We start from the raw sequence: 12,698 nt of genomic DNA, 5'->3' as shown, positions 1-12,698 counted from the left end.
CTACTTTAGTAAATAGCATTATTCAATTACAATAGAGTTTGTAATTTCAATAGATTACAGCCAGAGAACCAGAGAACGATTTTTATGGCATTGTGACATACAAACGCAATATTTTATTTTCCTTTGTCCCAAATTACCTAAAAAGTTACACTAAAATATTCATTTCATTAAAATATTCCAATTTAACGGTTCGATTTGTAAGTTAAATAATTATACATGCCCAACATGCGTATTTCAGTAATAATTTATCAATTGACACATCAAATGTAGTAAAAATCACACAAAGTCACAATTCAAATTTTTTCTCAATTAAAAAACGATTAAAATGTTCCCACACAGAGCGTTTTCACATCATTCTTTTTGAACGTTTTGAAGAAGTTCGCCAGAGAATCGCAGTCCACCTTTATTCTTGGTCTTATCGCAGTCGGTTTTCAGCAAGACTCGAACACGAGAAAAGATCTTGAGTATTTCCGTACGTCTGCGATGTTGCTGACGATGATTAATCTCTGTTGCTTCCTCTTTATCATTCCTGTGGCTTTCGTTCGTACCTTCGTTCTCTTCCCCAGACTTTCTCTTATCATGCGGGCTCTTCCACGTTATCGAGACTTCAGCTGGTCTGATCTTGGTTCCTTCTTGGTACTCAAACGACTTCACTTCATTGGAAAATTTAAAGTAGATCCTCTTTATGATGCCAAAATCCGGCACCAAGACATCCACCGATTCGTGCAAGACATGAACAACAACACCTTCTTCGGTCAGAGGCCCACACTCCCGCACAAAAACGCCCAGGTATAATTCCACGCTTGCCTCCCCCGCCTTCTTTGCGGCGAGCTTTCTGTCATTGCAACGTCCAGCGACCACTTCGAGGTCTTCAGACTTGAACTCAGGTTCCGGCTCGACTTGCAAACACGCGGCAAGCAGTCGATGTACAATGACGTCGGGATATCTTCGAATGGGCGAGGTGAAATGGGTGTAAAGAGGTACGCTGAGGGCATAGTGTAGGAACTCTTCGGGATCCCCTTCAGCCGTGGCCGCACAGAAGTACTTTGCTGCCTTCATGGGTTTCATGGAAAGATGCGAAAGAACCAAATGCTCTGGAGAATTGGCGGGAAACGTATTCAAGGTTTCTTGGATTCCTTTCGAAGACTGATGTTCGAAGTTGATGCCTAACGAAACGCAGAGAGCACGAACCTCTTCCAGTTGCCTCGAGTCTGGTTTCGGATGGCAACGAAGCATGGCTCTGTCGGGAAATGCTTTGTAAATACGATGTGCGACGGCCATGTTAGCTAACAGCATGTACTCCTCGATCAACTTGTTGCTTTCACGTTGGATGTACGGATGCCATCCTATTGGTAGACCAGTTTTACCATCAAGATCAAACGAAATCTTTGCCTTGTTCAGTCGCAACGTTCCGTTCTCGAAACGCTTCCGACGCAGCTTCACCGCGATCTTGTTGAGATTACGAACGCATTTCACGATGTCAGCGATCGTTGCGCCACAGGCCAGCGGAGGATGCTCGTCCTCGCTCCAACTCTTCTCCAGGTCATCGATCATCTCTTGCGCATGCTCGTACGACAGCTTTACACGTGATCGTATGATTCCTTTCCCCATCCACTCGTCCTGAACAACTCCATTCCCGTCCATCTTCCACACGACGGAGAACGACAGCCGATCCTCGTCCGGATTCAGACTACACAATTCTTCGCACAACAGTCGGGGAAGCATCGGAATGACTTTCTGCACCATGTAGGTCGAAGTGGCCCGAGCAGAAGCCACCTCGTCTAAAGCCGTACCTTCTTTCACAAAGAAACTAACATCGGCAATGTGAACGCCAATTTCAAACGTACCATCATCAAATTTGGTGCAATGCAGTGCATCGTCAAGGTCCCGAGCCGTCGCCGGATCTATTGTGAACACGCAAACGTCTCGAAAATCGCGTCGCGATTCGAGTTCCTTCTCGGGAATTTTCCAAGGTAAATCCTTCGGTAGGCAGTCCAAAACTTCTTGGGAAAACGGACTGGAATCTATATCATTTATCAGCAGAAGACTGTCAGTCTCCGGCTCAATTTCACCAGCTTCACCGAGACTTCTTGCGAAAATACCACCAGCCAAAAAGGAATCAAGTGGTGCCTCACGACGCCATTCTGTCAAGCGAACGATCATCAGGGTTGTTGCAAAATCTTGCGGCCTCTCAAAGAAACCGGGAGGACAATCATTGTGAGCGATTCTAATCCTCGGTACACGGCTGTCGGTCGGTGAAAACAGGCCATCTGTATCATTGGGATCTTTCATTGGTCGTAAGTAACCGCAAGCAATCCGAGTATGTTTCTTTTCAATAATATACACAACTTTAGCTGTTTTCTGAAGATATTGTTCTGGTACTTCATGGATATTAATCTTATCTTGCTTGCCAGGACTTTTAGAAAAGTCACTGCCCTTTCCTACATGATTCTCACCAATATCCTTTTCTTCGGATGTTAGTTGTACATTTGCAAGCTTTTCGGTGGCATCTTCAACAGGAGTTTCATGAAATTTCATTTCTTCATGCATAATTCTCCAATTCTCTTTTGGCAAAATTTCAAGAGCAACTACATCACCATCAAGTGCCCTGTTCCGAAGCAGCATACCTGAAATTGATATGTCCCTTTTTAAGCCTTTCACGCTAACCCATGCAATCTCATAATTCTTTGCACTTATCCGTAGACTTCCTGTGTGGATCTCGTTGCGTTTCAGAGCATCTGACACTCTCTCTTTGCTCCAATACTCTTCGTAAATTTTCTTTTTCTTATGCTTTTTCTTTTTGGATGAATGACCAGCATTCTGCCTGGATTCATCAGTCACTGGAGTTTGAGGGCCTTCATTCTTCAATAGTCTCCTGGGGGAGTTCTGTCTGTGTTCCCCTGGGGTGTCATGTCTGTGATGACCAGAGGACTGTTGTGGGGTAGCATTTGATTCGGGGAACTTATCTGGACGATTTTGCCCATGCCTTGGAGTTTTCCCCCTATATTGACGAACATGATGTTTTGGAGTATCATAACCCTTCTCTGGGGTCTCTGGAACATCATGACTTTTTGCACTGGGACTCTTATTCCGTACGGAAGTTTGCCCTGTATCTTTATCCACTTCCTCGCTGTTCAATGCAAATTCATTTTTATCATCGGGCTTGTGCTTCTTCCCGCGCTTTCGCCTATGTTTCTTTGCCTTTTGCTTACCACCGTCGACTTCTTCCTTTTCCGTCACACGCTCACCAGGATTCTTAGAATTTTCCGACAGTATTATCTCGTTATATTCACTCACAGGCGATGCCATATAGCGACTTTCATAAAGGGCCGTTTTCGTTATATTATAGTGAAAAATCAAAACGGCTTGGCGATACAAACACAGATTGCTGTTAGTATAATACTCACTCTGAAGATGAATAACTAAATTCGTGTTACAATGCCGTTTTTTCAATGATTTCTAGACGCAAAATATAAACACGTCCTTGATCGGCAAAACGCGCATATATTTTGTTTGTTTACGTCACGAAATTGATCAACCGAAAGCACTGAACCACTGCACTGAACTGACTGAACTGCATAACAGTCCAGTGACCGGAAGTTGTTCCCTGCAATGCCGGTTTCAAGATTTAAGGCTAAATTTTCATATTTCTCAAACCCCGAGAGGGATTAAAAATAGAAAATGTTCGAAATACGAGCATTAAACAAACAAATCCTCTTATTGTGTTTGCATGACTTGTGTAAAATCGCCTAGTTTTTGAAATAAATTATTTTGGCGGCTGTATGTCAGAGCGCCACCGACTATTTCGGCAGCATTCAGACATACGAATCGGGTGGAAACTGGAAACGCAAAATATTCTGCACAAGATGGCGGATATTTTTCCAAAAGAATGCATGTCAACTTTTGTGCCATTTGAACTTTAAGATCTAAAATGCGCATTACGGAGTTCGTGTTTCTTCTTTGTATCGCGCAGAAATGATGGGGGACGGTCTTAGTATACAGGAGAAATACCAAAAGTTGGCCACAGAGTTTGCTAAGGTATATTGTTGTTGATAGTATTAAAAACAAGGAAACTGGACAGTGGACAATAATATTTATAGATTTGATGGTCCTTGGATTTCATGTTGCGCTGAGAGCAGTTAATTTAATTCCAGTCATGTTGCCTGATATATCACAGGAATATTCGGCCTGAGGTCTTGTACTTGCGTCATTTCAGTCAAAGAAAGATATGTGCAAACTTTTATAATCTTAGTTTCTATTTGGTCGTAAAATGTTTTGAACATGTCAGGGTCATGTCTGCGCTGTCAACCAAGACTAGCTTAGATACGAAAGTAAATCTAAATGTACACCTAGACTATCTTACTGACAATGGTGAAAACAATTTGTTTATGACGATTATGACCAAATTGAAACTTGGCTTTTGAAAGTTGGGATTCAATCAATCCATGTAAGCTAGATTGTCAGGTAACGAGGTACATACACCATGCGACTATGTCAGATAAAACCCCAAATGATTGTTTGTGATTATTAGGATTTGCTATATGGAAGCATCCCTTGGTAACAATGTAGCAGGCGATAATTTTAATAGTTTGCCATCTCTTTGATCTGTGTCATTTCACTTGCATTTAACTAAGCTGTATCCTAGATATTCTCAGAAATCCACCCTCGATTTTGATATTAAATCATAGATTACCCTTTTTTGACTTTCATTGTTCATGTTTAATATTGCAAAAACAGCTCAGAGCACAGAACACGGTCTTAAAGAAAGCTGTGATTGAAGGTCAAGATTCACAGAAAACCTTAGAGGTACATAACATATTTATACATTAAATAATGCCAATCCTAATGTATTTATTACCAGTATATGATGCATGAAGTAGTTAGAGGCACTTTGCTTTCAATGTTGAAAGTCATTATAGATGACACTCCCATTGGGTTCGTACAAAGTTTAAAGAATAGTTTAGTTTGAAGTTGAATTAGTTTTAGATTTGAAAAACAGAAGGAGAAGTTTTGATGCAGCTGTGGTAACCATGAGTTTTTTATAGGAAAGACTGAAGCACCGGGAACAAACCATCAGAAAGTATGAACAAGAATTGGACAGTCTACAGTTTAGGAATGACCAGGTACATCACAAAGCAACCCCCGTATTTTATTACACTTTATCAGTGATAGAGTTATGGTACATACATATATTTTTGCAATATACAGTTGTCTAAAAGAGTTGGTATTCTCCAAGATGAACTAGATAACGCATCAACATCTACCAAAAACAAAAGTTCAAAGGTATTTGTAGCATTCAAGTAAATTTTTTCCAGTTTTTGTAATAAATCTTGTGTCTAAAAGATTCACAAGCCAGTCTTCAATACAGTACATGTATATTCAAGCATGATGTTCTAACAATCTTATTTTTTATCTCTTTTACCTCAGCCAGCAAATACGAAATTTGCCAGCCAGCAAATGGTTGCTGATGATGTGGCGGCCGAGGAATTGCAGATGAAAATTGAGGAGAATGCCAGGCTACAACGCGAGGTAAAATACGTCTACTTGCAGGCTTTAAACCATCCTGAAGGCCAAAAGAATTTGTGTTTCCATTGAACTTTGTTTGAACCTGACCACAGTCTACTATAGTTGCAAATATTACTGAGCAAAGTCACAGATGGTTTTAATATGTGTAGTATATTATTCTTAGTGTCTTCAATTAAGCTTTAAGCTTTTTTGATTTATTTCTAGCTCTTTGAATCAAACCAGAAGCATCGAGCATCTGTACTGGATCTTCAAGAAAAGCTTGAATCATTCGAAAAGTATGGAGACCATTACTTTGCGTATTTTCCACCTTTCCTTTCAATTTGACGAACTCTGTACCAATGTAGTTGACCAATATATATACTATATACTATGTTTTATATTCTTTTGTAGAAATTCAGTGAATCACCAAAGATTAATTGATGAAAGTAATGAGAAACATAAAATCACAGTGCAAAAACTACAAGAAGAAAAAGCTATGCTGGAGGTTTGAAATTTATTGTGTTCATTATTATTTTTATGTACATATGTAAACATTTGTAGGTAAGGTAAAAAATATGATATAATATAAAAAAAACACATCCAAATTTTGATTTTTGCCAATGCTTGTCACACCAGTTATAGGTTAGTGGGTTATAGATGGATTGGTATGCCCATTTATGGAGGATTAACCTTATTCTTTAGGCAAGATTGCAAAAGTGTCTTGAAGACTTAAAAAATGTTTCCATCAAGGCAGAAAAAAGGTATCTACTAAAACGCTTTACATTAGCCTGACTGGGCCAAGCAGGGTTGAATTGACAGAGAGAGTATCTTTTTTTTCTAATTTAGTGAACAACAGGCTCATGTCTTCAATAAGAAACTAGCTGCAAAATATGGTATGATATTTTCTGTAATGCCACATGAAAGGATCAAATATATATATCTATATATATATACTTTGTTATATACTACCTGAAAAGCAAAAAAAAATAAAGCAAGCTATATATTTTTTAGAAACTGCTTCAAGAATAGTTTCTGAGAAAGTCAATTTCAATGACACATGTAAGTTTATTAGACATTGGTTGACTCTATAAATGTTAAAGAGGACTAAACCTTCTTGTTTAAAGTTCCTATTCACCATCATGATATTTTAATGAAAGAACTTGTTTTTTCTTCAAGGTTTGATGGAGTTGAATGGACTAAATGTTGCTCCACATGACTGCAAACGTCAGGTATAATTAACTCCAACTGGATAGCGCTACCTAGCTTTTGTGCAACCTGAAAGTTAAATTTGTATGAATTGATCCTGAAATACATATTTATGTTTGCTTGCAGTTTTATGCATACTAATCTGGATTTGGTTAACTGTTGTGTGTTTTCAGAACAAAATTAAAAAACTTGTCAGCGAGGCTTTGGATCTTCTCAGGACATTTCTTGCTGGGCTCTCTGATTATCATACTTACATGGAACAGGTTAGTCTTTTATATCTTATTTTTGATTGAATAAGTATTTAATATTATTCATGTGGTAAAAATAGTCCCAAGGCTAGTTAAATAATAGATGGTGACAGAATTGGCTTGACCATGGTAGAAAATAAACCCTGTTTTTTTTGTTTACCAGTCTAATGCTCTTCCAGCAGGGTTATTAGGTTGCAATTGACCTGCACCTAGTAGCTCAGTTGGAAGAGCATTAGAATTGTAAAATAAAAACTCAGGATAGGTAGTCCAATTCCCATTGTGACCAGTGCAAAGTGTTATAATTATGGATACATTTTCAAATGTTTGTAGAGAATTAGAATTTTGTTTGATGAACCAACTGATATTAGTCGAAAGGTAAGTGAGTCGTAAGGAAAAATTCTTTTGCCTAATATTATTCCTTGTGCTACTATAACCAAGATTTTCTTGCCGTAGTTGTGTGAAAACCTTCATCAGAATGCAACAATTTTACGAAATGTGGAGCAGAAATTCACAAACTTCAGCTGTCAAGTAACAAAGGATGTCTTACTTACTCTGGTAAGAAGTGTTCTTAAACATTTATTCTTATCTTTTTTTATCTGTGTAATCTTGATCTCTATCCTTTGGATCCTGATAATTTTGATCTCTATCCTTTGGATCTGATAATCTTGATCTCTATCTTTTTTATCCTGATTATTTTCATCTCTATCCTTTGGATCCTTTAATCTTGATCTCTATCTTTTTTAATTCTGATAGTCTTTATCTCTATCCTTTTGATCCTTGTATTAATCTGCATTTTTTAGTTAGATCAATCCTAACCCCATTTTTTTCTGTTTCAATATCTTGTCCTCTGTTTCAATATAATCTTGTCCGTATTTCTGTGCAGAACTCTTACCATCACGTCTTATATTCGGAGATTATATTTTGGTTACCATTCTGTTAACAGGAGACTGCAAGTGGTTTTGAAGACTTTACCGAGGCTTTTCATAAATACTCAAGTTACTTACAGAAATTACTATCATACCAAACTTTATGGTAAGAGCTGGAAATTTGTTTGGAGAAAATTTGTTTGTACAGTACATCGTCACAATTCATAATCAACCATATTCTTTATTTGCATGCTTCAATCAGCACCAAGGAAGAATGTGAAAAGACGACATATTCTGCCGCAATGGAGCAACTATGTTCAGCTATGCTAAGAGCATTTGGGAGATTTGTCGCCGTGATCAATGAACTGGACACGTATTTTAGAGTTCTGGCTTCTGCAGGTACAGTTCTCTTAGTTGGAAGATTAGTTTCCTTCTCAGGAACACTATATTTTTACATCTATACTTTACACTACTTTTTTTCGCTCTGAAAATTTCCTTGAAAAGTTTATCTACTTCGTACTTTCCGCGATTATTTCAGTTGTTTTCTTTTGAAAATTTTGAGGTTCTGGAGGTTTACCGAGCGCAAATGTTGGAAAAGTGTTTGGGTTACTTGACCTGACTGCACAGAAGTTGCAAACTGTGATGCAAGGTACATATAGAAGCTACTGTTATGTTATGATGTGGGATGGTAGTGAATAGCATGGTTAATGGTGTAATGAGGTGTGGTACACAAAGGGATAGTAATGAGTAGCATGGTTATATGGTGTGATGAGGTGTGGTACACAAAGGGATAGTAATGAGTAGCATGGTTATATGGTGTGATGAGGTGTGGTACACAAATGGATAGTAATGAGTAGCATGGTTATATGGTGTGAGGTGGTGTGGTACACATAGAGAGAGTAGTGAGTAGCATGGTTAGAAGGTGTGATGTGGTGTGGTACACAAAGGGATGGTAGTAAATGGTTAGAAGGTGTGATATGGTGTGGTACATAGAGGGGTGGTAGTGAATAGCAAGATTATGGTAAGATGTGATATGGTCAACGATTTTGAGATAATACCTACACAACTTAGTAACGCAAAATATTGTTCTCGTTTCTTCTTCTCAGGGCTGTCAACTGCATTTCATTCAAAGAAAATGGTCGAGCACCAGACCCCTACCACAACACAGGTAAAATTTTTATGTACGAAGAAAGTTTAACGGTGTGTTCGTTGTTGCCATTTTCAAAGTTACACGACAAGACAATACCTGAGTTTGCAGCAAAATGTTTGTGTTATTTGTCTGTTGAATGATGCCAATTATGTTCTATAGACTCTGAAAAGCACCGATGAATGTTTGGAAACCTGTCTTGCTTCGTTGGTAACATCGTCATCTAAGGCAAGTGAAGACCTACATCAGTTGTCCTGTGTTTATTTATTTAGAAAAACCTTAACCTGAAACCACTATAATATCTCTTTTGTTCAGATTTCTAGTTTTCTTCGTACAAACGCGGAGTTCTTCTCTTCAAGATCCGAATTTAAAGTTCGAGGTGTCTGTTCGGATAAGGTGATTCCTTCCTTTGGAAAAAAATTATTTTCAATCTTTGCCCCGCGTTCTGGTTTCACCAGGGCCAGCTTACGCTTGAATGAAAACACTTTCTTGCTAAAATTACATCTGGAAAAATGACATCCAATTTGTGTTCATGCAGATTGTCGGAGCCCCGGTAGTGAGAAACTTCAAAGAACAGAACAGGGACTATATTAAGAAATTGATAATGGTGAGTTGGTCATATTCAGATATATATCCTTCGGCGTTTCTATTAGAACTAACTTTATTTTATTTATATATTTTGTCCCTTAACAGCGATGTCAGGTACAAAATACCCTTATTTGGACATCCGCAACCTATCCACTTGTTCACCTCTAAAAAAAGAGGAGGATCGTAGCAAAAATTCTATTAAAAATTTGCGTAAACTTGTAATCCTTCAGTCCTTATTTCTTCTCTCCTATAGCCTCAACCAGAATCTATTCCTTTTGAAGTCGCTCTGAAGAATAGCAAAACGTTGCTTAGCTCAACTGAAAACAGCGAGAACTTATCGAAACAGGTTGGTACTGCTTACCCTCAAAATAATCGTTCAGAAAACAGCGATTTTCCAAGGGCAAGACGTATATATATTCATTGGTCCTGATACTGATGATTATTAGGTCATTTCGCTTCAATCAGGCCGGCAGCAGCTTCTTAAAATATTCAGAGACAAATCTTATTTGGCGAAGAAAGGGGCGCTTACTGTTTGAAAATTCTCTTGCAGGCTTCTTTAAATCTGGAGAAGATTACAAAACTCGAACAGGTAACCGCACGCTGTCTTTACCAATGATGCAACTCAGATAACAAGGTATTTGTAATAGCGAACTAAACATTAGTTGATCTGAATTTCACAGGCAAAGGAGCATTGGCTTCTCGAAGCTCAGTTACTACAAATTAAATACGAAAAAGAACACAAGGTGAGGTATAAAAATGTCCCTGCAAGACGCTACTTTGGGGGGGTCAGACGGTATTTTAACTCACTGTTGTCCGACCAGTTTATATAGTAAGGGATGGGAGGGTGCATCGTTTAAATAGTATTTTGTTTCACTAACAGCAGGTTTTTAGTCCTTTTACATCATGATCTCAAATTGTCAGAGTCATTATTTCCGTTTAATTTTTTTTTTAATAGAAAGTACTTTTCCTCCAAGAAGAAATAGAAAATTTGCAAATGAATCGAGGAGTTCCTTTGCCCAGAAAGGTTAGCGGAGTAAATTTTTATCCTCGATTGCTACCAATAGAACCGACCATTCCTCATCCGTTGCACATGTACTGTAACGATGTCCCTGCATTGAGAATTTCTGTATATCTTTGGAAACGAAACAGTAAGTGAGTGTATGTTTTATAGACAGCTGAAGACATCTCAAATACGCAATTTTCGAGCAGTTGGACACCAGAAGAGGAAGTTCAGAGACCAGATGATGTAAGTATTTAAAAAACTCTCGAGTACATAAAAAGATGTACCAATTTTTCTATTTGTAATCTGAATTTATCCTAACCATCTATAAGACAACGTGAAATATGACAACATTTTGTTATTTTATCGTCATAGCTTGGTGAGGTCAGTGTTCTGGGCACATCGGGGGTAAGTCGTATATTTTTGCAGGTTATGCATAAAATATCACATTGTTTCATCTAAAATTATAATACAACAACTGCAATTTCTGTGTTGAGATGATTGATGTTCATCAAGTTTTCTGCCTTTAAAGATTCATTTATTTTTGTTCAGAATATTTCCCTTGATCCAAAATATTCATTTGTTCTTTTTATCATTTAGAAATCGGAGACAGTATCTCGTGAGGATCACATCAAGGAACATTACAAGAAGCGCATGTCAGAGCTGACGACACAGGTGAGACCACACACTTGCTGTTGCGGAGATGTCTAAGGTCGAGGTACATAGTATTCATAATATATTTGCTTGAAAGCCGGCTGATTTTAAAACCAATACATTTTAAAAGCAAATTTGACACATTAAAAATCCGACCAATCATCCTTACTGAAATAATGAATATTAAAATAATCATTGTCACGTTTTTTTGTAGCTTCAAGTGGCTGATAGCAAGGCAGTTTTATTCCATTCTGAGGTACTTGAATGATTTACCTTTAAAACTATGCACGCCGTCAACAATACCACCAAAATTAACTCTTTTTTCCCATGTGTATTTAATCTAGTGTCAAAACATATTCAAGAGGTTACAATTGAGTTTGGAGTCCCAGAATAAAACAAAAGAAGACTTGGCAAAGGCCTTGACAAAAATCACCGAATTAGAGGTACGGTATGGGATAGCATGATGTACCCCTGGAGTCGGTTGTACGAAAGCTGGGTAGCGTTATCCCGGCACCAAAATGTTCGTTCGGTTATAACCTTAATTAAACCTCATGCAGTGATGTAAAATTAGGGGCTCTCATTCATAACTGTTAGCTCAAAAATCTGTAATATATTGCTTTCTTAGCGTTTTCTTACCGTTGAAAAATGACTATCACTGGATAGTTATTTTCCAATCTTTACAAAATGACAAAGAACGGTGGAACATCTGTTTATAAAACATTAAATCTATGATTATCAATCTTTGTCATGCGATATGATGATCAATAAGGAATTTCACAAAAGCTTGAATTTATGAATAGCACCATCCACCTTTTAAAAAACCACAAGAGCTGACCCTTCACCACTATAGAGTTGCGTTTTGCTTTGTGCAAAAAGAAGTTACCTTTTCAGAATGTGAAATATGGCTCACACAGAAACCAACGATTACACAGGACTGCGTGTTTTTGCATCAATGAAATGAGATTGCATTGAGGTTATCACATATTTCTTTTACTCAAAATCTGAATATTTTCAAGGACGAAGTGTTGACAACGAAAAACAGTTATCAGATCCAACTGGATACGATGAGCGACCATCTTTGTAGCGTGTCGGAGAAACTGACTTTACAAACAGACGAACTTGTTGCGTTGAAAACAGGCAAAAGTAAGAAAGGAAAGAACTGGTTTCAATCTTTAAAAGACAAGGGGAGTTCTGAGGATAACTTGGAATGAATCTAGAGAGGCTAGTGAACTTAATATATAATTTAAAATTAATTAAATATTGATTACGGCCCGTGTCAAACCACGGATGAAACATTGCCAATCGATAGTATGCGACGTTTGAGATATAGACTTTAATTTTAGGTAGACGCAGAGATTTGAAATATTTTTACTGCCCTAAAATAAACATAATTTCCGATATTTTGGAAATTAAAAAATGGAATTCTAATTAGTTTACAAAGTAGACCCAGTCCACAGACCGTGTTTGTGTTTACAAAATTGATT

The 12,698-nt window shown here is 37.8% G+C and overlaps 2 protein-coding genes across 2 annotated transcripts; one reads left to right on the top strand and one right to left on the bottom strand.

Annotated features, from left to right (window-relative positions):
• Positions 1-97: 97 nt before the first annotated feature.
• On the bottom strand, positions 98-3,513 carry LOC114517541 (DIS3-like exonuclease 2). Its single transcript, XM_028537311.1, has one exon. It carries the CDS (start codon positions 3,307-3,309, stop codon positions 352-354), a length of 2,958 nt encoding a protein of 985 aa, XP_028393112.1. The 5' UTR covers positions 3,310-3,513; the 3' UTR covers positions 98-351.
• Positions 3,514-3,849: 336 nt separating this feature from the next.
• LOC114517543 (protein phosphatase 1 regulatory subunit 21-like) lies at positions 3,850-12,600 on the top strand. Its single transcript, XM_028537314.1, has 31 exons — positions 3,850-4,038; positions 4,738-4,806; positions 5,046-5,123; positions 5,209-5,283; positions 5,428-5,529; positions 5,731-5,801; positions 5,917-6,010; positions 6,208-6,266; positions 6,352-6,398; positions 6,517-6,564; positions 6,682-6,734; positions 6,885-6,974; positions 7,290-7,334; positions 7,413-7,514; positions 7,903-7,991; positions 8,088-8,224; positions 8,388-8,474; positions 8,932-8,993; positions 9,135-9,200; positions 9,288-9,368; positions 9,511-9,579; positions 9,814-9,906; positions 10,111-10,149; positions 10,241-10,303; positions 10,516-10,584; positions 10,732-10,806; positions 10,936-10,968; positions 11,161-11,235; positions 11,429-11,470; positions 11,559-11,657; positions 12,231-12,600. Exons 1-31 carry the CDS (start codon positions 3,976-3,978, stop codon positions 12,423-12,425), a joined length of 2,370 nt encoding a protein of 789 aa, XP_028393115.1. The 5' UTR covers positions 3,850-3,975; the 3' UTR covers positions 12,426-12,600.
• The last annotated feature ends 98 nt before the right edge of the window (positions 12,601-12,698 follow it).

The sequence above is a fragment of the Dendronephthya gigantea genome, unplaced genomic scaffold (assembly GCF_004324835.1).
Source record: "Dendronephthya gigantea isolate DGI-Jeju-01 unplaced genomic scaffold, DenGig_1.0 000009F, whole genome shotgun sequence".
Lineage (NCBI taxonomy): Eukaryota > Metazoa > Cnidaria > Anthozoa > Malacalcyonacea > Nephtheidae > Dendronephthya > Dendronephthya gigantea.
Note: the sequence above shows the minus strand (reverse complement) of the source record. Positions and strands in the feature narration are given on the sequence as shown.